The 25085-nt window shown below is 39.4% G+C and overlaps 1 protein-coding gene across 4 annotated transcripts; it reads left to right on the forward strand.

Annotated features, from left to right (window-relative positions):
• The first annotated feature begins 344 nt into the window (after positions 1 to 344).
• On the forward strand, positions 345 to 24311 carry Vsig4 (V-set and immunoglobulin domain containing 4). 4 transcript variants are annotated; one of them, XM_046440385.2, is made up of 9 exons: positions 345 to 505; positions 6289 to 6645; positions 7404 to 7685; positions 17888 to 17950; positions 18446 to 18523; positions 20954 to 21058; positions 23197 to 23218; positions 23572 to 23732; positions 24071 to 24311. In XM_046440385.2, exons 1-9 carry the CDS (start codon positions 451 to 453, stop codon positions 24085 to 24087), a joined length of 1140 nt encoding a protein of 379 aa, XP_046296341.1. In that variant the 5' UTR covers positions 345 to 450; the 3' UTR covers positions 24088 to 24311. The 4 variants fall into 4 exon arrangements, with proteins under 4 accessions (XP_046296341.1, XP_046296339.1, XP_046296333.1 ...); XM_046440383.2 differs by having other exon boundaries at positions 24110 to 24311; XM_046440377.2 differs by having other exon boundaries at positions 23572 to 24311.
• Positions 24312 to 25085: the final 774 nt, after the last annotated feature.

A 25085-nucleotide genomic window follows, 5' to 3' on the forward strand; every position in this document is an offset into this window, starting at 1 on the left:
TGAAGATTGCATAGGCCAGCAAAGTTGATTTCTTCTCCCTGGGCCCACCAGAAAGGAAAACACCCCCATACTGGAGTGAGCAGACTCACCCTAAAGGTCACCCCCAACCTCTGAGTCTTGTGGAGGGGACCCAAAATAAACACAGCCTGGGAGATCAAAGACCAGAGAGCCCCACTGGCTCCAGGGAAATTCAAGTCAATACCATAGCAGGGGGAGGAATTGCTTCACTCACCCTCGAATCTCCAAACTCAGGCAGGGGGAAGGGGGAATCCCACGTGACTTGGGCAGAAATAGGGAAGGAAGGGAAATGTGCGGTGGGACTAGGAGTTCAAGTCAGAGATATAGATAAGGAAGGGAAGTGAGCAGACACAGACACTGGCAGCCACCAGGAGTTCAAGTCTCCTTGGCAGTTGGAGGCTGGAAGAAAGGATAGAAGTGGCCCTGACTGTGATGGGGATCTTGCTGGGTCTGCTGCTTCTGGGCCACCTAACGGTGGTCACCTATGGTAAGGCAGCAAGTGGGTGCCTGGTGCCACCATGGGCCCAGGCAAACGACTGGGGGGTTGGTGTTGAATGCTTACTGAAGAAAGCCTATTCCTGCTGGGACAGGTGAGTGTTCTCAGCTAATGCTGCAAGTTTCCCAATTTTGGGCAAAGGAAGGGAGAGAGTAGAAGCCTGGTGAAAAAGCCAGAAGCCAAGTTTTGGTACAATTTGATAAGGATTCCCTCTTGGAAAACATCTGCATGATTTTCTAATGCTTGTATATCCAGACATCCATCAAAAGACTCCCAATATGGCCCAAATCCCCCATCTGCTCACTTTCACCTATAATTCATCAATTAGACCTAATCTCTATGCTTCTAGGCTTTACTCCTTGTTTGCTATGCAGCCTCTGAAGAAGGAATGATGTCTAAAAAGTAGGTGAGACCTTTGAAGTAGGCTATATCACTATTCATCGTTGGAAACAAGTGCTCAGCATTGTCTGTTGACATACTTCTGTTGCCTGGGAGTTTATTACTTCTCCAGACCATCTTGTCTATCCAGGAGCCACTCCAAATGTTACTTGTGTGGAACTAAATATGCCTCCCTGTGGCTTCCCTCCAAAAGCCCCTTCTGGAAATCACATAAAACATGTATGCTTCCTTTTCCCTGTGAAATCTCTTTAAAGGTCTTAAGAAATATACTATGTCCTCTTAACTCTTTTTTTTTCTCCAAGTTAAACAGCCTTAGCTTCTTCACCTAGTCTTTATAGGACTTGGTTTCTTACTACCTCTTAGGCTAACTAACTTCCCTGTAGACATGGCCCAGTTTGTCTGGACTTTTGCAAAAGAAGCTGAACTATCCCATAGTGGCATTCTTTCTGTGGATCTTTCTCTGCGCTCCTTTAGAACCTGAAAAGTGAGATGAATTTTCAGGAAACTAAGCCTGGGTAATAGCTAAGTGAGATTCAAGATAGGGTAAAGGGGTTCTTGCTGAACCCCTGCTTGTTTCATCTCCCTAGAGGGAGAGGCTAGATGTGTGTTAGTTTGATGTCATATGTGCAGTCAGAAACCCAGCTTTCTTTAACTAACTTAGATTAGGTTACCATGTCTTGGGACTCTGGGACTCATCAACCTCTAAAATCTAAAAGTTTTAAAAGACCCTGAATTAAGTCAGCTCTGAGGGAAAAGAATTTTCCCTAGGCCACAGATCATTAGTGATAAAATTAGTGCTCCTGCTCCTGAGTTCTTTCTATAACTAAAATATTTTTATTCTGAAGTAAATTTTAGAGTATACCTCTCTGTCTCCTCTTAATTTGCTGGTTTAAGCTAAGATTTATTGAGGTAGGGTGGCAACATGGAGAAATGTTGTATAAATGTTAAATTTAAATTGTGTGTGTGTGTGTGTGTGTGTGTGTGTTTGTGAATTCTTGGGTGAGGGAAGCAGAGAGAGAGAGTAAGCATGTGAGCATTCCTATGTGTCTTGTTTTTTCCCTAGTCTGTAAACATCTCCAGCTCTGGCAGCAAGCCTTCCATTATGTGTATAAGTTCTTACACTAGAGCTGTGGTTCAGGATACACCACATAGCCAATAAAGCACACACACCACCTCCTTGCACCTCAGTGACCCTAGCCCATCTGTACAGTGAGCAGATTGACTTGGTTGGTCTCAAAAGGGGCTGCCAGCTGGATAGTTCTGTGGGATTGTGACTTCAATGCTATAAAACCTCTAGGGGCCTTAATTAACTTTCAGTCTCTTCCTCCAGGCTAAGACACATGTTGAAACAATCATAATAAAATGATGTTTTCACATTTTATAAACATTTTAAACACTTCATAAACACTTTATAAACATCTGTTATCGAAGCTAATCCACTATCCAGAATGTAGCTCAGGAGAGGGAGACAGGCCAGGCACAGGAGGTGTTGAGACACACAGGGATGGGAAATCTCACTCTCTGTGATGATGGGAGGAAGAGGATTCTGAAAGGGACCCAGAATGTGCCTGAAAAGGGGGCCTACACCCAACAAATCAAACCTTTCCTTTCTTCAGGACCATTGCACTCTGCTTTTCCAAGTCCAGTGTCCCCGCTTTCTTAAGATAAAATCTCCTTCAAAAAATGTGTCCAGCCCTGGTCTTTCTCCTGAAGGAAACAAACATTTAAAGGAAATACAATTTCCCTGAGAGAGGAGAACAGGCGCTGTGATCATGGGAAAGGTTTTTTAGAAAGCAGCTAACACATGGGGGCATTTTTTTCAGGCAGTCGGAGGGATTCTATCTAGCAGTAGGATAACATCCTTGAAAGCATGTTAGGTAGATCCAGGTAAGGTATCATTGCTTTCAGTTGTGGTGGTGCTTTAATAAGTTAAGAAAGCAAGCAAGAAATGTACCATGTGAAAGCCTATATTCTAGGCCTCCAATACCATCTGTGTCTTGCTATCTATGTGAAATTGCACCTCTCTCTCTCTCTCTCTCTCTCTCTCTCTCTCTCTCTCTCTCTCTCTCCCCATGCCCATAGGTACCCTTGAAGAAATGTGATTAAGTGATTTCTAAAATTCCAGAAGTCTCCAAATTTCATCCTGCCTGATACCTCAATCCCTTTTGTACCAAGTAGCTCACCATTTGGTGGTTTTAAGGTATCCATAGGGGCAGAACATTTCACCAGGAGGTGGAACTTTCCTGAAATGGATTTTTCCTATTCAATATTCCAGGAATGTTAGAAGTATTGCTTAATTTGGCCAACATTTCACATTGGTTGCCAAGCCAGTCCTGTTATTAGAGGCACATGCTACTGTGTTCTGTCTGGCTGCCTTAAAACCCACAGATGGCCTCATACTGGTCCATAGCTCAGTGGAGCCTATCAGGCTGGGGAGAGTGGCTCCTTACCTTGTCATATGATAACTTCTCTTTCAGGACCATATTAAAGATGCTAGTGATCTAATCAAATTAATTTGTTTATGTCAGGGAAGACATTGTTGAGAACTGTTATGGGGCAAATAAAATCAAAGCAAATATGATAAATTTCACTTGGGGCATAGGAGAAGACTGTATTCATCCAGCACCTACTAAACGTGAGCTATGATAGGTGCTTTCACGTGTATGAGCTCATATAATTGTAACAATAACCTTCCATGTAATATATGTTATGATATTCATTTTATTGATAATTTCCTAAAGTTCAGACAGATTTAGTCATTTATCCAAGGTCACACAGAGAAAAGGTAAGACAGACCTTGTATCTAGATGTTGTCTACCTTATGCAGTCTTTCTATCTTCCTGATCTCACTAGGTTCTCCTGCTAGGTGTTTTTCTAGGATCTCTGGGCACCATATAGATAGTTGGAAGGTGTAACTCAATGTTATTGTGGTTATCTTCACTCTGGACAAAAGGGAACATGGAGAATAGTAGAATGTCCTCTTTCTTGTGATGCTCTCTATATACTATCCACTCACTATGCTACTAATGAAAGCAGGAGGAAGTAAAGGACATAAGAACACGGAGAAGAAACAAGAAAAGAAGGAACAGAAGTAAGGTGGAGTAGTGAATGGAAGGAGGAAAGAAGGAAGGAGGGAGAGTGGAAGAAAAAGTTAAATACAGGGGGAAATAACTGTGCCATTTTGGAAAGCGTAATTACCAACTGTCCCTCACCCCAATTCTGGCATGGAGGATTCAAGCCTGACCTACTTTTGGAAGTTAATTTCAACATTGTAAGATTGGGACTGGGTGGCTGTGTTCTTGACAAACCAGAGTGGGCTATGTGAGTATCTCTAACAAATTCTCAGCGAGAAATGCAAGCCAGGCATTGCATCTCCCTTAAGGTCAGAGGAAATACATGTATATGCATAGACAAAGGCATTTTCAGCAGCTCCAGATATCCTCACAGAAGAATTCTGCACTGCTGCCCAGGAGGGAAGTGTGAGAATGCTTTTCAATGGGAAAAAAGAGAGAGAGAGAGACTGGGGAGGGTTAAAGGAAGATTAATGGGTAAGAGTTCATTAAACCAAGAAGCTCAAATGTTTTTTGCATGTGGCTAAAAATATGTGTGGGAAAGTGTGTCCAAGGTGATCATAAGCTGTATCTTTATGCACATGGAAGCATGAACCATCAATAGCACAGTGAAAGTCACCACCTGGTGAAAGTTCACCACCAGCTAGCACATGTATCTATTTAATTTCTGTTCCCATTACTGTCTTTTAGCACTTGAGTAGGGTAGAAAGAAACCTTAAAGAATAATTCTGTCCAAGACTCAAACAGAGCTTAGAACTTCCTCAGATAGCTTAATTCATCCATAGAAAGCTCTGATTTTAAAGTTCATTGCTAGGGCAAACTAAAATCTGTCCCTTTTGTATTTTCATCTGTAAGGGTCAGTTCTGCACCCTGCCATGTCTGAAACTCTCCAGGGAGTTAGTGGTGGATCTAGCAACATGGAATTAATGTTTGTTTATCTTTTCTACTCAAGGCCTTTATCTTGGCCAAAATATTCTATTCTTCTAAGAGTCCCTGGTGGGGGCACAGGCCAAAGGCTTAACTTTAGTATTCCCATTGATAGAAACCCTGGTGCTTGACAGTAAAATTTTAGAAGCTGGAAATCATAACCCCACCCTATCCAAAAGGTATAATATTCTGTCTGCTTGACTAGAACCTGGGGATCCTGGGCTAAATAAAAGAATATTGTTTAATAATAGCTCACACTCAGAAACCACATGTCCTAGGAGAGATATAAAAATATTGTCTAAATATAACCCTTTTCTGCTGGCCTCAGTTGAATAGAACACAAAATCCTCAAAATGTGAGCTTATGGATGGAAAATTCTAATGGGAAGACAATGCCTATTTCAATGTCCCCATCCTTTTCCCTCTGGTTTCCCTCCTTAGTCCACTATGGAACATTACCCCTTTGTTCCTACCACCATTCCTAGCACAGTCAGTGCCAGGATTTTACTCAGACCCTTTTTCTCTCCAGACCAAGTATGGACAAATCTTTGCCCCCTCAGGATGGAATTTTCCAATGAATCTTGATTATAACTAAGAGAAACCAAAAAGGAAATAAACAAAGAAAAAAAAAAGAGAGAATTCAGGGAAAAAAATAAGTCAGACTTACAAAGTACAGGTTTCAAACTTAACAATAACTGATGATTTTGTTAAACAGGAATGCACATCCAGGCCTGTTCCATATACTAATTCCACCCTCAGAATTCCCTGTAGCTTACTTTCTTCCTCCTATCCAGAGAAGAACTCAGGGTTGGGACCCCAATCAGTGAGTCTTTCTTCTGAGGAAGCAAGGGGGCCTTTCCTTGCCAAGACCTGAAACCCCCACATTTCTCCAGGCACATATTTACACAAAATGAAATAGTCCAGACCCAACTGCTCATTTTTGCTCCAACATCTCTTGGAAAATGTTACAAGAAAAAAATTGTTTTCATGGATATGCAGACTATCAGAGTTGGTAGAATCCATAGAGATCATTCTATCCAAACTCTCCACATTATAGATGAAGAAAATTAGTCCTTTATGGTGAGAGTTACTTACTCAGGGTCAGATACTAAGGGTCACTAGCAAAGCAGTGACATGAAAAGGACTTGAAACTCTTAAAAGCTAACAACAATGTTAAGGATTTTCTTCTGAAGACTGATTCTGATTGATAGGGAAGCTGGCAGAGAACAAAAGGGCACAGGAAACAAAAAAAGTGTGATGGAAGGAAACTTAAGGAATGTTTCTTAGAAACACCTTGAGGCTTACTACTGCCATCATAGCTCCCAGGTGGTTACATCATCTATGTTGTTTGTTTCCTTCCTCTGTTCCCTTTCTTCAGGCCATCCCATACTGGAAGGACCAGAGAGTGTGATAGGGCCATGGAAAGGGGATGTGAATATTCCCTGTACCTATGGTCCCCTGAAAGGCTACACTCAAGTCTTGGTGAAGTGGCTGGTACAACGTGGCTCAAACCCAGTCACCATCTTTCTACGTGACTCCTCTGGAGACCATATTCAGCAGGCCAAGTACCGGCGCCGCCTGAATGTGAGCTATGAGGTTCCAGGGGATGTGTCCCTCCAACTGAATACCCTAGAGATGGATGACCGAGGCCACTACATTTGTGAAGTCACCTGGAACACCCCTGATGGCACCCAAGTGGTACGAGAGAAGATCATTGAAGTCCGTGTCCAGAAATGTGAGTTTCTGTGTTACTGTGTGAGTAGGAAAGTATTGATCAGCAAAGATCCAATAGAGTATTATATTCACAGAAACCTCTGAGAAATTGAAAGACCTTGGTTTATCTGTGCATAGGTTCTATTAAGTTATATGTGCTAATGAGAGAAAAGTGACAGGCACAGGATCCTCAGGATCATCAATTCCATGGTAGAATTTATGACTTTCAAATCTCTACCTCTTCAAGTGTCCCAGAAATTCTAGCATCCATAAGTTGGTTGCTCTCCTTAAGCAAATCTCCAAATCCTATAAGATATATTCATTTTTGTGAATGAATAAAAAACTCATAAAACTGAATATATCTTATAGGATTTGGAGACTAGAGAGATGCAAGCCCAGAAGTTTTCGAGAAAAGAAAGCAAGGGTCAGCCAACGTAAATTTTCCTGGCTTGACAGTTTTGTAAAAATCTGACCCTAGTAATCCAAAACTATAGATAATCCCAAAACTACTTGAGCTCAAAAATAAAAATAACATTATTTTCTTAAGTCAGTTGAATTTAAACTGCAGATAATTCTACAGATAATATATATTTAATCTTCCAAAGGAAAATATTTTTTATCTTCATTTCTCTTTTTCCTTCTTCTTTTCTAAGCCAGGAGCCCCCGTTAGTTCCATTTGAAGTTATACCCATGTCCTTGTGACCAGCAAGGATAATTTAGCCTTGTGTCCCCATATCCATAAGATTTCCTAGAGCTTCCTTTCTTGTCTTTCCTTTGCAGTTCCTGTCTCCAAGCCTACGGTGACAACTGGCAGCGGTTACGGTTTCACGGTGCCTCAGGGAATGAGGATTAGCCTTCAATGCCAGGCTCGGGGTTCTCCCCCCATCAGTTATATTTGGTACAAGGAACAGACTAATAACCTGGAACCCATCCGAGTAGCAAACTTGAGTACCTTACTTTTCAAGCCTGCGGTGGTGGCTAACTCAGGCTCCTACTTTTGTACCGCTAAGGGCCGGGTAGGCTCTGAGCAGCGCAGTGACATTGTGAAGTTTGTGGTCAAAGGTGAGCAGCCCTCTCTCCTGGTGAGAATCTTAACAGACAACCTTGAACCAAAGATACCTCTGGATTGTTCCTTATGCCAGAGGACAGTTGGGGGAGTGGGGTTCTGGATAGGCAATGGCTGTACAATTACACACACACACACACACGTATCACACATATTTGGTACTGGAGACATTAGAGCTAGAGATAATGCCTGTCATTTAAGATAAGAAAGGAAAACTGACATTTACCAGGTACATCATATTTGTCTAAGTTCAAGAACTCAATACACATTTTCTCAATGAGTCCTCACAAGTGTCCCATGAGGTACCTATCGTTACTCTCATTACTCTCATTCTCTCTCTCTCTCTCTCTCTCTCTCTCTCTCTCTCTCTCTCTCTCTCTATTTGGTGGTTCTAGGGATCAAACCCAGGGTCTCAAGCATGTTAGGCAAGCACTCCACCAAATAGCTATACCCCAGCCCTGTTGATTAATTGACTACAGTACTGGGAATCCAGGGGTATTCACCACTAAGCTACATTCCCAGCCCTCATTACTCTTACTTTACATAAGAAGAAACTGAGAGCCAAAAAAAAGGAATCTACTTGCTCCTGAGCATATAGCAAGGAAGTGCAAATCTGGATTTGTGCTCAGATTTCATGATCTTTCCACTACGTCTGATTGTTTCCCATGGTTGCATCTATATCAGATCCTGGGCACCCATTGGCTATATATATATATATATATATATATATATATATATATATATATATATATATATAATATTAAATATATTTTTAGCTTTATATGGACACAATACCTTTATTTTATTTATTTATTGTTATGTGGTGCTGAGGATCAAACCTTTGGCTGTATTTTTGTTGTTGTTGTTCTGTTTTTTTAATTGTGGTTTTGTTGGAATTCTTTATTGTTGTTTTGTTTGTTTGCCTTCCTTCCTTTCTTCATTCCTTTTTTTCCTTCCTTTTCAGTACTGGGGATTGAACCTAGGGGTACTTTGTCAATGAGCTACATTCCCAAGTCATTTTTATTTTATCTTGAGAGAGAGTCTTCCCGATTGCCAAGGCCACCTCAAACTTGCAATCCTTCTGCCTCAAACTCCCAAGTCGCTAGAATTACAGACATGCATCACCATACCCAGCTTACTTTATGTTTCTTTTTGCATTATGAGATAAAGCCCAGATTTGTATGTATTTTCTTTTAATTTTACCCCTTCTTCCTAAAGCCAAATGCAAAGCCAAATGCAACCTCTGTTTGAGGTTTTCTTGAAGATGGACTCTAGTTAATCAAGATTTGGCTATTCCTTATAGCACTGTCATATATAGATTATGCATATAAAGACTACAGACTTAAGCTGGGTGTTGTGGCCACACCTGTAATCCCAGTGACTCGGGAGTTTGAGGCAGGAGGATCATAAATTCAAGAAAGCCTCCGCAATTTAGCAAGATACTGTTTCAAGATAAAATAAAAACAGCTGGGATGTAGCTCTTTGGCAAAGCACTCCTGGGTTCAATCCCCAGTAATGCAAAAAAAAAAAAAAAAAAAAACATTAAAAAAGACTACAGGCTGGAGTTAAATGAAGAGCTGAAAAAATACATGTTAAATGAATTTTTTTTGTTTGGCTTCCAACAAACCTTGAAAGGGGAAGACAACAAGGCTTTAATGCCCCAAAATGTATTTGGAACTAGGGGTTTTCAGAAAATCACCCTCAAAGCCACTGAAAATTATTGAACTTTGAGGATAGCTCTGTATAAGGAGAATGAGTGAATTCTCCATCACCACTGAAGTTGTGAAACTGATGTTGTTTATTTTTAATATTTTTTTAGTTGTCAGTAGACTTTGTTTATTTATATGTGGTCCTGCGAATCGAACCCAGTGCCTCACACATGCTAGGCAAGCGCTCCACCACTGAGCCACAACCCCAGCCCACTGATGTTGTTTTGAGACTCCTGTGTTTTCATGGAGGGATTTCCCCCAACCAAAGTTGAATTGTAGTGAGAATATCTGTGCTGATATAATCCTGGTCTGTTGGTTTTGTGGGGAACAAGGTTGGTCTCATTCTGAGAACAATCCATAGATAGTGACTCAGTTCTCTGAAAAACGACAGTCTGGTCAAGGAGAGAGGATAGGTAGGTTATGACCATAAAGTCTAGTTTTGTGAACTTCACAAAGAGGCAAATTAAATATTCTTGGCTTGGGCTAGGACTGTGGCTCAGTGGTAGCACACTTGCCTTGCATGTGTGAGGCACTGGGTTCGATTCTCAGCACCACATATAAATAAATAAATTAAAGATATATCAACAACTAAGAGAAAAATATTTTTTTAAAAAAAATATTGCCTTTATGTGGTCTGTTAGTTCCTAGACCATCTGGGCAAGAACTTGCTCACTGCCAACCACCCTGTTTATTCCTTATCACAGTCAAAGCTTTTCATAACAATGCTGTTCGGCAGTGCTTGCCATTGCCCCCCTATTGACAGATAAGGAAATTGAGGGTCTGAGAAGTTCCTCTCAGCTTTCCACACTTCCCTGCCTTCTGAGCTAAGCTACTCTCACAGATCTCCCAACATTTCACACTTCCACCTCACTCTGTGTGTTAATCCACAGTTCTGGAATGGCCCTGTAGGTTCATGCCTTTGCTCTTAGACTGCTGAGCTCAGCTGATAAAACAAAGTACAGATATGCATTGACCATACTTGAGTTATATGCTGTGTAACATCCATTGCCTTTACCAATACTGTTTGTCAATTCATGTGCTGTCTTATTTCTTATAACATCAATTCTGAACATTTCTACCTTATTTCAGTTCTCCAGTCCTGCTTCAAGAAAATGAGGCCACCTTATTCTCCTTATTCTTCTTGGAGAATATCTACATCCTCTTCACTTGTGAATTCTATCACCTACCCACTCCTCTCTGCCTTGACATTTCCCTACTCATTTTCTTTTGGATCAGAGATATGATTTGCCCTCCTCCATATTGTAGCTGTTGTAAATAGTACCACAATAAACATGGACATGCAAGTCTTTTTATGTTGATCACACTTCTTTTGGACATATACCCAGAAATGGGAAGACTGGATCATATGGTAGAGCCATTTTCAGTTTTTGAGGGACCTCCATACTGTTCTTGGTAATGGCTGTACTAGTTGACATTCCCACCAATAGTGTATGAAAGTTCCTTTTTCTCCACATTCTTGCAAACAATTTGTTTGCTGATAATGGCCATTCTAACTGGCTGAGATAGAATCTCATTGTAGTTTTGATTAGCATTTTCTTTATTGTTAAGGTACTTGCATTTCTCATATATTTGTTGGCCATTTGTATTTCTTTTTTGGGGTGTACTAGGGATTGAACTCAGGGGCACTCGACCACTGAGCCACATCCCTAGCCCTATTTTGTATTTTATTTTAAGACTGGGTCTCACTGAGTTGCTTGGCACCTCACTTTTGCTGAGGCTGGCTTTGAACTCGTGATCCTGCCTCAGCCTCCCAAGTGGCTAGGATTACAGGAGTGCACCATGGCACCTGGCTTGTATTTCTTTTTGAGGAATGTTTGTTCAGATCATTTGCCTATTTTTAATTGGGTTATTTAGATTTTTGTTATTTTTTGAGTCCTTAATATATTCTGGGTATTAACCCTGTATCAAATTAATACTTGGAAAATATTTTCTGTAGATTGTGTCTTCACTCTGTCAAATATTTTTCCTTTGTTATGCAGAAGCTTTTTAGTTTGATGTATTCCCATTTATCATTTTTTCTTTTGATTCCTGTGCTTTTGCGCTCCTACCCAGAAAATCATGGCTCACGTGGATGTCTTGAAGTTTTTCCTCTAGGTTGTTTCCAGTCATTTCAGAGTTTCAGGTCTTACATTTAGGTGTTCGATCCAATTATTTAGTTGATTTTTGTACAGGGTGAGAGATGTGGGTCTGGTTTTAGACTTTCACATATGGATATCCAGTTTTCCCAGCACCATTATTGAAGGGGCTGTCCTTTCTCCGGTTGGTTGTAGATGTGTGGGTTTGGTACTAAGATATCTATTATGTTCCATTGGACTGTGTTTCTATTTTTGTGCTGGTCCCATGCTTTTTTGATTACTGTAGCTTAGAGTATGAGTTAAAGTTAGACATTGATTGCATATATACCACATTTTCTTTGTCTTTTGTGCTTTCTTTGTCTTTGGCACCTTGCTTTTTCTGAGGCTGGCTTTGAACTTGTGATCCTGCCTCAGCCTCCCAGCCTATTTTTTATTTTATTTAGAGACAGGGTCTCACTGAATTGCTTAACACCTCACTTTTGCTGAGGCTGGCTTTGAACTCAACAATCCTCCTGTCTCAGCCTCCGGAATCCCTGGGATTATGGGTGTACACCAACTCTTCTATTTTTATGTTGATATTTATGTTTTGTATGTCATACATGAGGCTATTGCCTAATCTCAGTTTATGAAGATTTTTGCCTATGTTCTCTTATAAATTTTTTATACTTTTAGCCCTCATGTTTAGACCTTTGATCCACTTTGAGTTAATTTTGGTGTATAGAGTGAGGTTGAGGCCCACTTTCTTTCTTTTAAATGTTCCTGTCCACTTGTCCCACACCTGTAAGCTAAAGCGACCATAGTTTCCCATTAATGGTCTTTGTAGCCTTGTTGAAAATCATTGACTAATGATACATGGATTTATTTTCAGACTCTGTTGTCTAAATTTCTTTCTAAGTATTGTACTATTTGTTTATACATTTGAATGGACAAAGAAAATGTGATATGGATACACAATATAATAATTTTCAACCATGAAAAAGCATGAAATCCTGTCATATGCAACATGTGTGAACCTGAAGTTTTGTATTATTTTCATTCTAGTGTACTAGAATAGATTTCTTACTGTAAATTATGGATTGCTCATTGTTCATGTATAGAAATACAACTGATTATTGCACATTGATCTTTTATTCTGCAAATGTACTAAATTTATTTATTGTCTTTAATCATGGTTTTGTGGATTTTAAAGCATTTCCTATGTATTCTTATCTGAGAACACAGATAGTTTATTTCTTCCTTCCCACTCTAGAAAACATTTTTTTCTCTAGGGATCAAACCCAGGGTCTCGAGCATTTTAGGCAAGTGCTCTACCATTGAGATGGCCCTAAATAACTTTTTTAAATTGTATCATGTCCCTGGTTGTGTCTCCAATTCACAATTTTGAATAAACATGGCATGAATGGACACACTTGTCATGTTCCTAAACTTACAGGAAAATCATTCAGCTTATTTATTTTCTTTCTTTTTTCTTTTTGATACTGTGATTGAACCCAGGGACATGTAACACACCACTGAGCCACTTCCCCAGCCCTTTTTATTTTGATTTTGAGACAGGGTCTCACTAAGGTGTTTAGGGCCGTGCTAAGTTACTGAGACTGGCTTTGAACTTTCAATCCTCAGTATCCTGAGTCACTGGGATTATAGGAATGTGCCACGGCAACCAGCTGAAAAGGTAATTAAAAAATTATTTTGTGCCTATGGGAGGCAGGGGAGTAGAAGTTCAGTGTATTAGACAAAGGGGAATAAAGGGAAGGGAGCAGGAATAGGAATAGGAAAGATAGCATGAATTGGACACAGCTTTCCTATGTTCATATATGAATACACCACAAGTGAAATTGCACATAATGTACAAGAACAGGAATGGGATCCTAATTAGAATAAGTTATATTCCATGTATGTATAATACACAAAAATACACTCTACTGCCATGTATATCTGAAAAGAACAAATAAAAATAAAAGGGAAAAATGAAAAGCAAGAGGAAAACAATTGTGATTGGGACTGGGCTGGGGATGTAGCTCAGTGACAGAGCACTTGCCTAGCATGTGTGAGGCACTGGGTTCAATCCTTCGCACCGCATAAAAAACAAAACAAAGAAAGATATGTTGTTCATCTACAACTATAAAAAAATTAAAAATTGTGCTGGGAACTGAACTATACCACTGACTTATATCCTTATCACCATTAATTATGTGGCTTTTTGTAGATAACCTGTATCATAACAAGGAATTTCCCTTCATTCCTAATTTATCTCAAATGCTTTTTTTCTGTGTCTATTGAAATTATTGTGCACATTGTCCCCTTTTATTCTCGTAATACTCAGTTTTATATATTGAGACAAGCTTGCAAGCATAAAATAAATCCTAAATGGTCATGGTGTATAATACCTTTAATATACTACTGGATTTGATCTGCTACTACTTTTGAGGATTTCTATACATATATTTGAATATTTGGGTCCTAGTGCTTTTTTTCTTTTGTTATATTTGTTTTTGTGTAAGAGTAACACCTACCTCATATAATGAGTTGAGACTGTACTACCTCACCAATTAAAAAAAAGTCAAGAAATGGCATTCATTTTAAAAACATTTGGTAGGATTCACTAGTGAAGCCACTTATGCCTGACATTTTCTTTATGGGTAGTTTTTTGATTAGCAATCCCACATCTTCACTTGTTAGTTGTGTCATTTGAGGTTTTCTTCCTTCTTTAGAAATTACTTTCTCTTATTCATTTCTAATTTACCATCATGATGGTTGGAGAACATGCTTCTTCTTATTTCATATTTACTGAGATGTCTTTTACATCGTAATGTACCAGTCCACTCTGGATAATATTCCATGTGTACTTAAGAATAATGTGTATTCTGCTATTATAGTATGGAATATTCTGTATACTTCTGTTAGGTCTAATTTGTTAATACTGTTGTTCATGTTTTAACTTCCTTGCTGATCTTCTGCTATTTGTTCTATCCATAATTGAAAGTGGGGCATTGAATACTCATACTATTATTGTTGAATTACCTTTTTCTTCCTTCAATAGAGTCAGGTTTTGTCTCATGAATTTTGAGGCTCTGTTAATAGAAGCATATGTTTACAATTGAATTATCTTTTTAAAAAAATTTAGTTGTAGATGGACACAATACCTTTATTTTATTTATTTGTTTGTTTATTTTTTGTGTGGTGTTGAGAATTGGACTTAGTGCCTCACACATGCAAAGTGAGTGCTCTACCACTGAACAATAACCACAGCCCTATGCAGTATCTTTTAAATCAGATAAAAACATATTTACAATCCATATTTACCTAGGTACTGGTTCTTTTATATGTCTTTGGGTTGGTTTAATTTACTATCTAATGTCCTTATATTTAAGTTTGAAGAATGCCATTAATATTTCTTATCAGCCAGATCTCCAGCAATAAACTCTTAGTTATTGTTTATCTAAGAAATGTCTTAATTTCTGCTTCATTTTTGTTTCATATTTTATTTTTGTTTTGTTTTCTTTGAGTTGGGGGTCTCACTATGTTGCCCAGGTTGACCGTAAGCTCACAGGCTGAAGCAAAATTCCTGCCACAGCCTCTAGAATATTTGGGACTACAAGTGTGTACCACTGTGTCCAGCTTTCTCCTTATTTTTTAAAGAGTAATTTTACTGAACATAGAATTTTTGTTTCAGCACTTTGAATATATAATTCCTCTGTCTTCTGGCCTCCATTGTTTGCGATGAGAAATGGGCCATTAATCTTATTCATAATCCCCTATTGTTTTGATCTTACTGCTCTCAATAGTCTCTCTTTGACTTTTTATTATGATGTGCCTAGGTTATATGTTTTTTATGAATCTTATTTGAAGTTCATTGAGCTTATTGGATTGATTGATTATTCTTTTTCATCAAATTGAAATACGTCTGACATATTTCTTCAAATATTATCTCTGCCCTCATTTCCTTCCCTTTCTAGGACTCCCATTGCATATATGTTGATATACTATATGGTGTCCCACATGACTCTGAGGTTTTGTTCATTTTTAAATTCATTTTCCTCTCTATGCTACTAACTGGATAATTTAAATTTCCATATATTAAAGTTTCCTGATGCTTTATTCTGCTTGCTAAATTGGCTCTATTGAATTTTTCTCCCCTATAGTGAAGTTTTTCTTTTAATTATTGTGCTTTTCAACTCCAGGATTTCTATTGGTTCCTCTTTATAACATTAGTCCCTTTATTGATCTTCTGCATTAAGTTTGAATTATTATCATTCATTCTTTTAGTTATTTAGATTTTCCTTCAACTTTAGACATATTTGAATTGTTTTGTCACCTGGGTGCATTGGCACATGCTCGTATTCCCAGAAACTTCAGAGGCTGAGGCAGGAGGGTAATAAATTCAAGGCCGTGGCCTTGGCTACTTAGCAAGACCCTCAGCAACTTAGTATAGACCTTGTTTAAAAATAAGAATAAAAAGGACTGGGAATGTAGTTCAATGCAAAGGCACCACTGGGTTCAATACCTAGTACCAAAAAAAATTGTTTTATCTAATAATTTCAGTATCTGTGCTTCTTTAGGGATATTTCTATTGATTGATTTCTCTTCACATATTTATGTGATACATTTTCCAGTTTCTTTATGTCTCATACTTTTTGTGGTTGAGAACTAGATTTTAGAATAATAAATCATGGCAACATTAGAATCCAATTCTCTTTTTCCCTAGAGCTTTTGGTGACAGTGCTTGTTGTGATATTATTTTGTTTTGTTTGTTTAGTGACTTTCTTGAATTAAACTCTGTATTCTTTGCCACCAATGGCCACCGAAATATATAGTTAGTTAGCTTAACTTTCAGCTAATGATTAGCTATAGATTTTCTTAAGTGTGTGAAACCAATAAATCTCCTAATCTTTACCAAATAACTCTGGTGCCTATGAAGCTATATCTTCAACACTCAGCCAGTTTACAACTGTGCCATAATCTTTACTTTTTTGTTTATATAAAGCCTCAAGGCTAGCCAGAGGCGGGAGTTCATGGCCTATTTCCTGAGGGGACACACAGCCTTATCAATCTGTACAGCCTTCCAGACTCCTAGGAATGTGTCAAAGCTTTTCAAACTCTCTATGGATATCTAATTCTTCAGCTTTTCCTTTTAAGATTCTTAGTTAGTCTCTTGTTTCCCCAAACTGTTACCCATTGCCTCAGACTTCTTCATAACACATATTTTCCCATCTTTGGGAGAGGCTTTTAGCTTTGGGTGATCAATAAAATACACTTTTTGAATCTGGTCTTTCAGGGAACCACCAGAGAGGTCAAATGATGATGAGTGTTGTGAATGAACTCTGTCTTACTCACTGAGGCACCTGGAATGAGTTTTTTTGTTTGTTTGGGTACTGGGGATATTGAACCCAGGGATGCTTAACCACTGAGCAACATGCCCAGCCCTTTTTTATATTTTATTTTGAGACAGGGTCTTGCTTAGTTACTTAGGGCCTCGCTTTGAACTTGCAATCCTCCTGCCTCAGCCTCCTGAGCCGCTGAGATTACAGGCATACACCACCACGCCCAGCTAAAGTTTTATTTTCTGTTTTGTTTTTGTTTTGGTGGTGCTGGGGATTGAACCCAGGACCTTCAGCATGGTAGATGAGCATTCTACTACTGAGCCAAATCTCCAGTCCCAATGATTTTTAGTTTCTGACTACCTCCAAGCTGGGAAAGGGGTGATGGGACCACAGTAAGTGAAAATGCCACAAAAGTTACCGCTCTTACCAAAATGGTCATGTTTTTCTTTCTTAGATGCTTTCTGAGTTACTACAAATTTGGATAATTTCAAAATTTCAGGAAAAAAATGATATGTCAAAAATTTCCAATTATCTTATTGTTTTGATGAAGAGGTAAATTTTGGAAGATAATTTGTCTACCATTTTCACTGAAATCATCCAATACCACCTTTGTGAGATTTCCAAAGTTCCTCTCAAGAGGACAAATCACAAAATTTCAGTTAAAAATTACCAAAAGATAGAATATATTTTCTTGTTTTAAAATTTATTTATTTTTTAAATACATGACAACAGTGGAATGCATTACAATCTTTATTACACATATATAGCCCAATTTTTTGTATCTCTGTATATAAAGTATAAGATAGAATATATTTTCTTATCCAAGTTTACAGACCCTCTGAACTTTACTCCCAGACTCCTTCAAGGTCTATGAACTTTGATTTAAGAACCCTGCCCTAGACTGATATGTGAAGGATAAATACAACACAGGACTTATCAGGATCATGACGGAAGTATTGAGAGGTTCAAGTATAGACCCAACTGGCCTTGATTACTTCCTAATTTTCCTAGGGCATTCAGCTATTTACTTAAAGGGTATCAGGCCCTTGATTGAGCTCCCTTTTCCTTTCAGACTCCTCCAAGCCACTCAAGACCAAGACTGAGGCACCTACAACCATTCAAATTCCCTTGGAAGGTAAGTTTTAGTAGAGTTCTATGGGAGTAGGAGAGTTCCAAAATGGTATCTTGGAAATCAATACAGAAACCCCAATGCCATTGAATGAGGAACAAGAGGCCATTAGGTTATTCAATGAGAGCATAATAGAAAACGATTAGAACCAAAAGAAAGGTAACAAGGAGTTAAGGATGGTGAAGAAGTAGAATCATGAATGTATAATCTTTTTTTGTAAAGACAAAAGAGAATACTGTGATTTGTGTTTTGCTCCTAGTTTGACTTACTCTGTGTATATTACATCCCCTATATGTACCTTCTTTCAACTGACCACCCCTAAGAGTAAGAAACAAAGATGCCTTACCAATAGTACTAGTGGTACTAGTGGTTCATGGCCAGCCACTCTTGAAAACCTAGTAAAAATTCCCCTAGACTAACCTCAACATTTTCAGAGGTCTCTTACCTCACAGCTACTGGCTGCAAGAGAGGCCCCCTGACTCTGATTCCCTATTGTCATAGAGACATCTATAATGAACTCATCCAGGAACTGGACCACTGAAGCGAGTGACTATTTGGGGGACACAATTGCTGGGCCAGGTAAGAGCAATGTCAAGACTTCTATCCTTCCTTCTTGATGCTAAGCTTTGTTTCCAAAACTTTCTACTATATAACTGTCCTGTGGCATTTAACTCTATAAACCATTAAATATCCTGTAGATGAGTAGGGTAGTTTTCATAGAGAGGAAGAGATATGTGCAGGGATGAGCAAAGTCAAACTGAAGTGAAAGGGGGAAGTGACAAATGTATTCTTAGCTAGTTTCTTATTTCCATAGCAATAAACTTCCCAAACACTCTGAACAAAAATAGGAATATGGCCACAACCTCAGGCAGCCTTCCTAGGGAAATGGACATTGGGTCAGGTAAGGATAATAGCAGTACCCCGTACCCTGTTATTTGAGCTATCAACCAGACCTTTCCCTGGCAGCTTGCAGCTAATTTTTTCCTCTATAGTCTCAAGGATTCCCAGGTCAGGGTCTCAGAGATTGAAATCCCAAAGAGAAGATTTTTGTTGCACCTTTAACTGATAGTCAGCTGGTATGCACTGATACGACTGTGCTTACTTTTAAAATAATGAATTGCTTTCACATCACTTGATAGTTAGCAGCTTCCCTTAAACCATGAGCTCCCCATTATAATTTGGACTACCATATCCCACCCTCTTGAACTCTCTAGACCACCTCATGGTCCTGCAACAAAATTGTCAATTCCTGGTATACCAAGGGACCTCTAAGACTCCTGATCTGTATCAGATAGCTATTTTAATTAGTTGGTGTGAAATAGTTTGATGACACTCACACCTAGTCTTTTCCTTTAGCTCTGTTTCATTGAGGATAGACTTCTGAATGTCTTTTCTACCTCACCCTGTTTGCAGAGCTCCCTGTCTCTGAGCATAATACATAGTTGATTTGTGTGCTACCTTTGTATTGCTAACTTTGCTTCAAAGGTTTCCATACTTCGATGATTCTTCCACGGAAACATCAATTGGAAGAAGGAAAATTAGAATATGCCTCTTTGTTTGGGATGATGAGAAGTTAACTCTGGGAGAAGTACAAGTTCTCAGATATTGGATCCATACTCTACATTATCTATTAAGGTTTTTATTGCTTGATTCTCATCAAGGAGGTGTATTTCTTTGATCTGCACCAGCTTATAGCTTGGGCACTCTCACTCCTAACCAGAACCTTGGAAAACCACATATAAAAGATTTCTAGGACAGAATATCATGGAATCTAGGAAAAAGAAAGCCAGTAACAGCAACAAATCTCAAAGGAAGGAATTCCTTTCCATACCCCTTTCTATCTCTTGATCTAGTCCCTAGATTAAGAATATTATAGCCAAAAGTGTATTAGACATCATCCAAATATTTCACTTAACTTATGGGGAAACTAAGGTCTAGTAACAGTCAAGGATTTGACCAAGGTCACTGTTTTCATTTTTTATTGCTGCTGTAAAACGTATCCCAAACCTAGTATCTTAAAACAATATAAATGTATTATCTTACAATTCTAGAGATAAGAAGTCTGACACTGTTATTAGTGAGTTATAATCAAGGACTCAGTAGGATTGCATTTCTTCTGAAAACTTTGGGAAATAATTTATTTCCTTATTCATTCCACTTTATGGAAGCTGCCCACATGGCTCATCTCTCCTTTTCTCCATTTTCAAAACTATCAGTGTAGCATCCTCAACTCTTCCTCTGACTCTGACATCTTATGTTTCCTCCCTCCACTTTTAAATGATCCTTATGATTACATTGAGCCCACCCAGAGAATCAAGGATAATGTCCCCTTCTTAACACCAGCTATTTATCAACCTTAATTCTTTCTGTAACCTTACTTCCTCTTTGTAATATAAACTAATATACCCACAGGTTCTGGGAATTCAGATATAAACATCTTCAGAGAACCATTATTCTACCTTACCACTGCAAGTATGTAACAGAACCAGGACTAGAAGCTTAGTACAGTGGATTCTTTCAGCATATTGGATATGTACCCCAGGTGGCACAGGGGATATATGTTTTGAGAAAGAAGGAAGAAGAGAATTTAGAAAAGAGTATTATGAGGGAAAGAACATTTGTGACTAGAAGTAACTAATCAGAATCTCATTAAGGTAGCATTTTGATGAAGCTAGGAAGTCCAGGTACTACTTTTTGTTTCCTTCTAAGAGAAGATAAACACTTCTTTCCTTGATCCCATGGTAAGTATGGGGGGTCTGGATCAAATGCCCAGGCTAATCAGCCATCAACCAGTGGGTCTGGAAGAATTTGTTTATACCTGGTGTATAAGACCTTTCCCAAATCTTTCTCATGGCACTGGAGTTTTGTCTCCTTGACTAACTAAGAAAGTAAAGAGAAGAAGGAAAGTGGAAAAGAAAAAAAAATCCTGGTTTAATCTAGACCTATTCCTTACAGTTTTTTTGCCTTATTTTTCAACCTTATATCACTTGGTCTTGTCTTGCATCCTAGGAAGGGGTCTTCCTATCTTTGCCATCATCCTCATCATCTCCTTGTGCTGTGTGGTGGTTATCACCATGGTTTATATCATGCTTTGCCGGAAGACATCCCAACAAGGTGAATGACTTGATTTTTGGGTGGTTTTTACTTATTCTTTCTTTCTGGTAATATACTTAACCTCTGTGTCAGACACTGTGTCAGGCATTTCAGTGAACCCCCAACCTACTATTGGAATGAGGGTAGAGGTGCAGATAGACATATGTTCATGCAAACAATAACATAAGATTTAAGGAAATTAATGCAGAAATATTTGGCATCTCCTTGTAATATGTCACCTCATAAGGATGCAAAGGAATTTCCCTCAAGTTGCTTATAATTTATATAGGAAATTCAAGGTTGAAACATTAAATTTACCAATAACAAAACATAGAAATAAAAATTATGGACTCAAAACCTGGAAAAGACAATAGTACAATGGTCTTGAGAAGAGGAGAGTCATTTAGGGCTCGAGTAATTAGCAAAGTCTTTCAGATAGCAAAACTTGGACCAGTCCTCGGAGAATGCAAATATCATGTAAGGAGTTCAAATGTAAAACTCAAAAAGACAACTGAGTGTGAGGTCATCAATAAAGAGAATTGGAGCAATAGGGAAACAAGGAAAAATAAAAGTTCAAAATTAAAGAAGGCTTTGAATGCCAGTCTAAATGATTTGGACTTTCTTTACTAAAAGCTTTTTAGAAGTACTAAAAGTCGTCTAAGTTTTTGAGCAGAGAAGTGGCATGAGAAAGTACAGTTGTCAGAGTCATTTCACAACAATGGGCCAGCTGAGAAGGACAAAGAGAATTACAATATTTGTTTATAAGAAAAACCTAGGTAGAACTTAATGCCTGCTGTATTATGGACCTGACCCAATATTCATTAGGATTAGTTTCTCTCTTTCTCTGCATTATCCCTTACTTACAAACAGCCTGCTTTCTATCCTGCATCTCTTTAAACAAAAATGAAGGGAGACCTGAATATCTCATTCTCTGGATCTCAAGTGTACTGGTCTTGGCCAGTAAGCATGGCTGTGACCCTTGAGGATAAACATGGGAGTGGAGATACCTCAAATCCCAAGAGCCACAACCCAAGGAGCACTAAAAGGAAAGTATTCATCATAGTCTTGATGAGGCTGGGCATAAATAGTAACCACATTAGCCTGTTTCTTTCTCAAAATGTTGCATGGCTCTTCAGTGCTAAGGGGATAGAAGTCAAAATGTAAAATTATATTCAAGACCCTCTGTGATATGCCTCTAGCCTGTCTTTTCAGCATGCACCATTCCCTTTTACCTATCCTCATGAAGTCAAACAAATAGGCCGTAATCTTCATACCTTTATGCTTTTTCCCCTTCTTTGTTTGCCTTCCCAGAATGCCTGTTTTCTACCTCTCTATAAGGGAGACATCCTCAGTGTATCAATTCAATTTAAAATATAGTTACTGACACCTACTGTGTGCCAGATTCTGGGAGTATAAAATAAAAAAAGACACAACCCCTATGGTGCTGAGTGCCCATGCCAATGGGGGAAGTAGGACATGGAAATGTTAAGGCTTTACTGAAAGGCAGAAGGCTCTAGTCTTACCCTGTTTGTTTACTTATTTGTTGTTTTTGAATGCATGCATTCCCAGTTGTTCCCCTGAAAATTATAAGCATGTAGAGGGTAGTATCAAGAGATATCCATCTTTGTACCAAGCTAAGCCTTTGAGCCTGTGTGGAATATAGGGAAATTTCCCTCCACAGACACTAGGGGGCAATGGTTACCTATTCTAGGGCCTTTCTAGGGTATGGGATGGGGGTGAGTGCACTTGGGAGTGGCTTGGGTCATAGTCCCTGACATCAAACTAATCCAGCCCCTTCTTCCTGGGCTGTGGCCCAGAAGTCAAGTTTCCCACAAGGACTCTGAGATTCTTGGGTGGAGAGCCTGTCGAGTCCCAATGATCTTCCCCCACCCACACCAAGCAACAACTCCAGTCCAATATCCTGAGTCAGAGATGCCAAATAGAACAGTGATCAAGCATGCTTCCCCTTCCTTTATCTGACAAATCTGCATCCTTGTGCTTCAATGTATCTCCCCAATACCTCCCCTAGTTGGAAATCTGAAACATAGAAATCCCCCTCTGTTCCCTTCCCTCATTTTTTGACTGGTATCCAGAGTCCATGCTTGACTCTTGTTACTTGTCCATAGAAATTTCTGACCTGATTCCTCTTTCTTTTCTAGAGCATGTCTATGAAGTGAGCAGGTAAGATAGCATCTCCTTTTACATCCTATAACCTCTTCCCTGTCCTCAGTTCTGTTGGTCATTGACAGGCAATATGGAGGAAGGTGGGATGTGTGCCAAAGATAGAGCTAGTCTTAACACCAATGTCCTTCAGTGACAGGACACACCTTTATATCCTCTCTGAGGCACCTTCTGAGGTTCTGCCCTAGCTCACTGAAAGCACAAGATGATTTAGACCTACCAGCCTTCTGCCCCTAGAATTCTTAGGTGGCAAGAGCCTCAGAGTCAGTTGGTAAGAACTGAGGCAGATGGGTGAGAAACCAGGGTGTAAGCTCCAAGTCACTTCTCATGGAAGGTGGACTCTTGGACTTTAGGATGCCTTCCAGTGAGGCCAGTGACTCTGGAGAAACCATGAGAGTGGCCATCTACACCAGTGGCTGTTCCAGTGATGAGCCAGCTCCCCGGGCTCTGGACAACAACTACTCTGACGATCCCTGCCTGGGCCAGGAGTACCAGATCATCGCCCAGATCAATGGTGACTATGCCCGCTTGCTGCACACAGTTCCCCTGGATTATGAGATTCTGGGCACTGAGGTTAAGAGTGTCTGCTAACAATCCCCTACTAGGTCAAATTCTGTTGACATAATTAACTATTCAGTATTCAGTCCCTGCCTTCTGCATGCCCCCCTTCTCTGCTACTTCTCTTCCTGGATAGTCCAAAGTGTCTTTCCTGCCAATGTTGCGGCTCCTGAGAGTGACTGGTTTGCCTAAGAATTAGCCATATGCGTCTCAAGAACGCTAGCTGTTGAGTTTGGCCCTGAGCCCTTCTAGTATCTCTGCCTGGGTTTTCCATTGCTCTTCTCCAAACACCAGTGAAACGCCAGCACTAGGACTTGGTCATCATGTCTCCAGATACCACCAGAAGACCAAAGGAGGCCCAACACTGACAGCTCGGAGAAGGAGTTGCATCCAGGATCACTGCCCTTTCTCCAGGGATAGACAGCTTTTAATTGAGATTGTCATGTCACAGGCTGGGGTTCAGTTCTGCTCTTGCCCTGTGAGTCTAGTGCTTTGGTATTCCTTTGGTGCTCAATAAATATAATCATGATAGCAACCTCAGTTGTGTTGTTCTCTCAAGGTATGGTACTAACTAACAAGAGTGATCAAAATGGTTGGAGCCTGGCCTCTGGGATTACAGGTTACAACTTTGTATTTTTGATCTTCCCTCCCATCATGCCACTCCTATTTTACTCAACAGATAGCCCCAGCTGGGGCACAGTGAATCTTTGGTTAAACAGGACTCTACTGGTTTCCATTCCCATTCTTGTCATCCTGTCAGCTCTACCTGAATGACTTTTCCTGAGTCAACTGAAATTTTGACAAAGAAAGAGCTTTACTTCTTTATCAGGGAACTATGGATGGAGAGATAAAAGGATTGCCTTCTTTCCAAAGTATGTTTATATCATCCCTAAGGATTTCTACTTCTTTAAATCCTAAAATATGGGGGTATTTATATTTTGCATGGGTCATTTTCAGTAGCTCCTGGCCCCTTCTTATAATGTGGAGTGGAGGTAAAAGCATTGAAGTCTTTCTCAAGCAGGAATGGGACTAAGTGTGTGTGTGTATGTGTGTGTGTGTGTGTGTGTGTTGTGTATGCACCTTTAAATCAAGCTCTCCTGTAAGAGCATGTCCTGGGCCATATCTACACTGCTTCTTTTTCCCCATGTAATTTCATGTGAAGTCAAAATCATTTTACTCTTCTTGAAACTGTCACATTGCTACTTCTCGTTCCAGGGTCAGGTCAGGTTTAGCAAGAGCTGCTTCCCCTGTGGGGTGATTACAGAAGTCAAAATAGTACACAAAAGTGAACAAGGAGGTGGCCTCCCAT

This window comes from Marmota monax, unplaced genomic scaffold, assembly GCF_021218885.2.
Source record: "Marmota monax isolate L192 unplaced genomic scaffold, Marmota_monax_Labrador192_F-V1.1 WCK01_AAM20220418_F8-fsc00134, whole genome shotgun sequence".
Taxonomy (NCBI): domain Eukaryota; kingdom Metazoa; phylum Chordata; class Mammalia; order Rodentia; family Sciuridae; genus Marmota; species Marmota monax.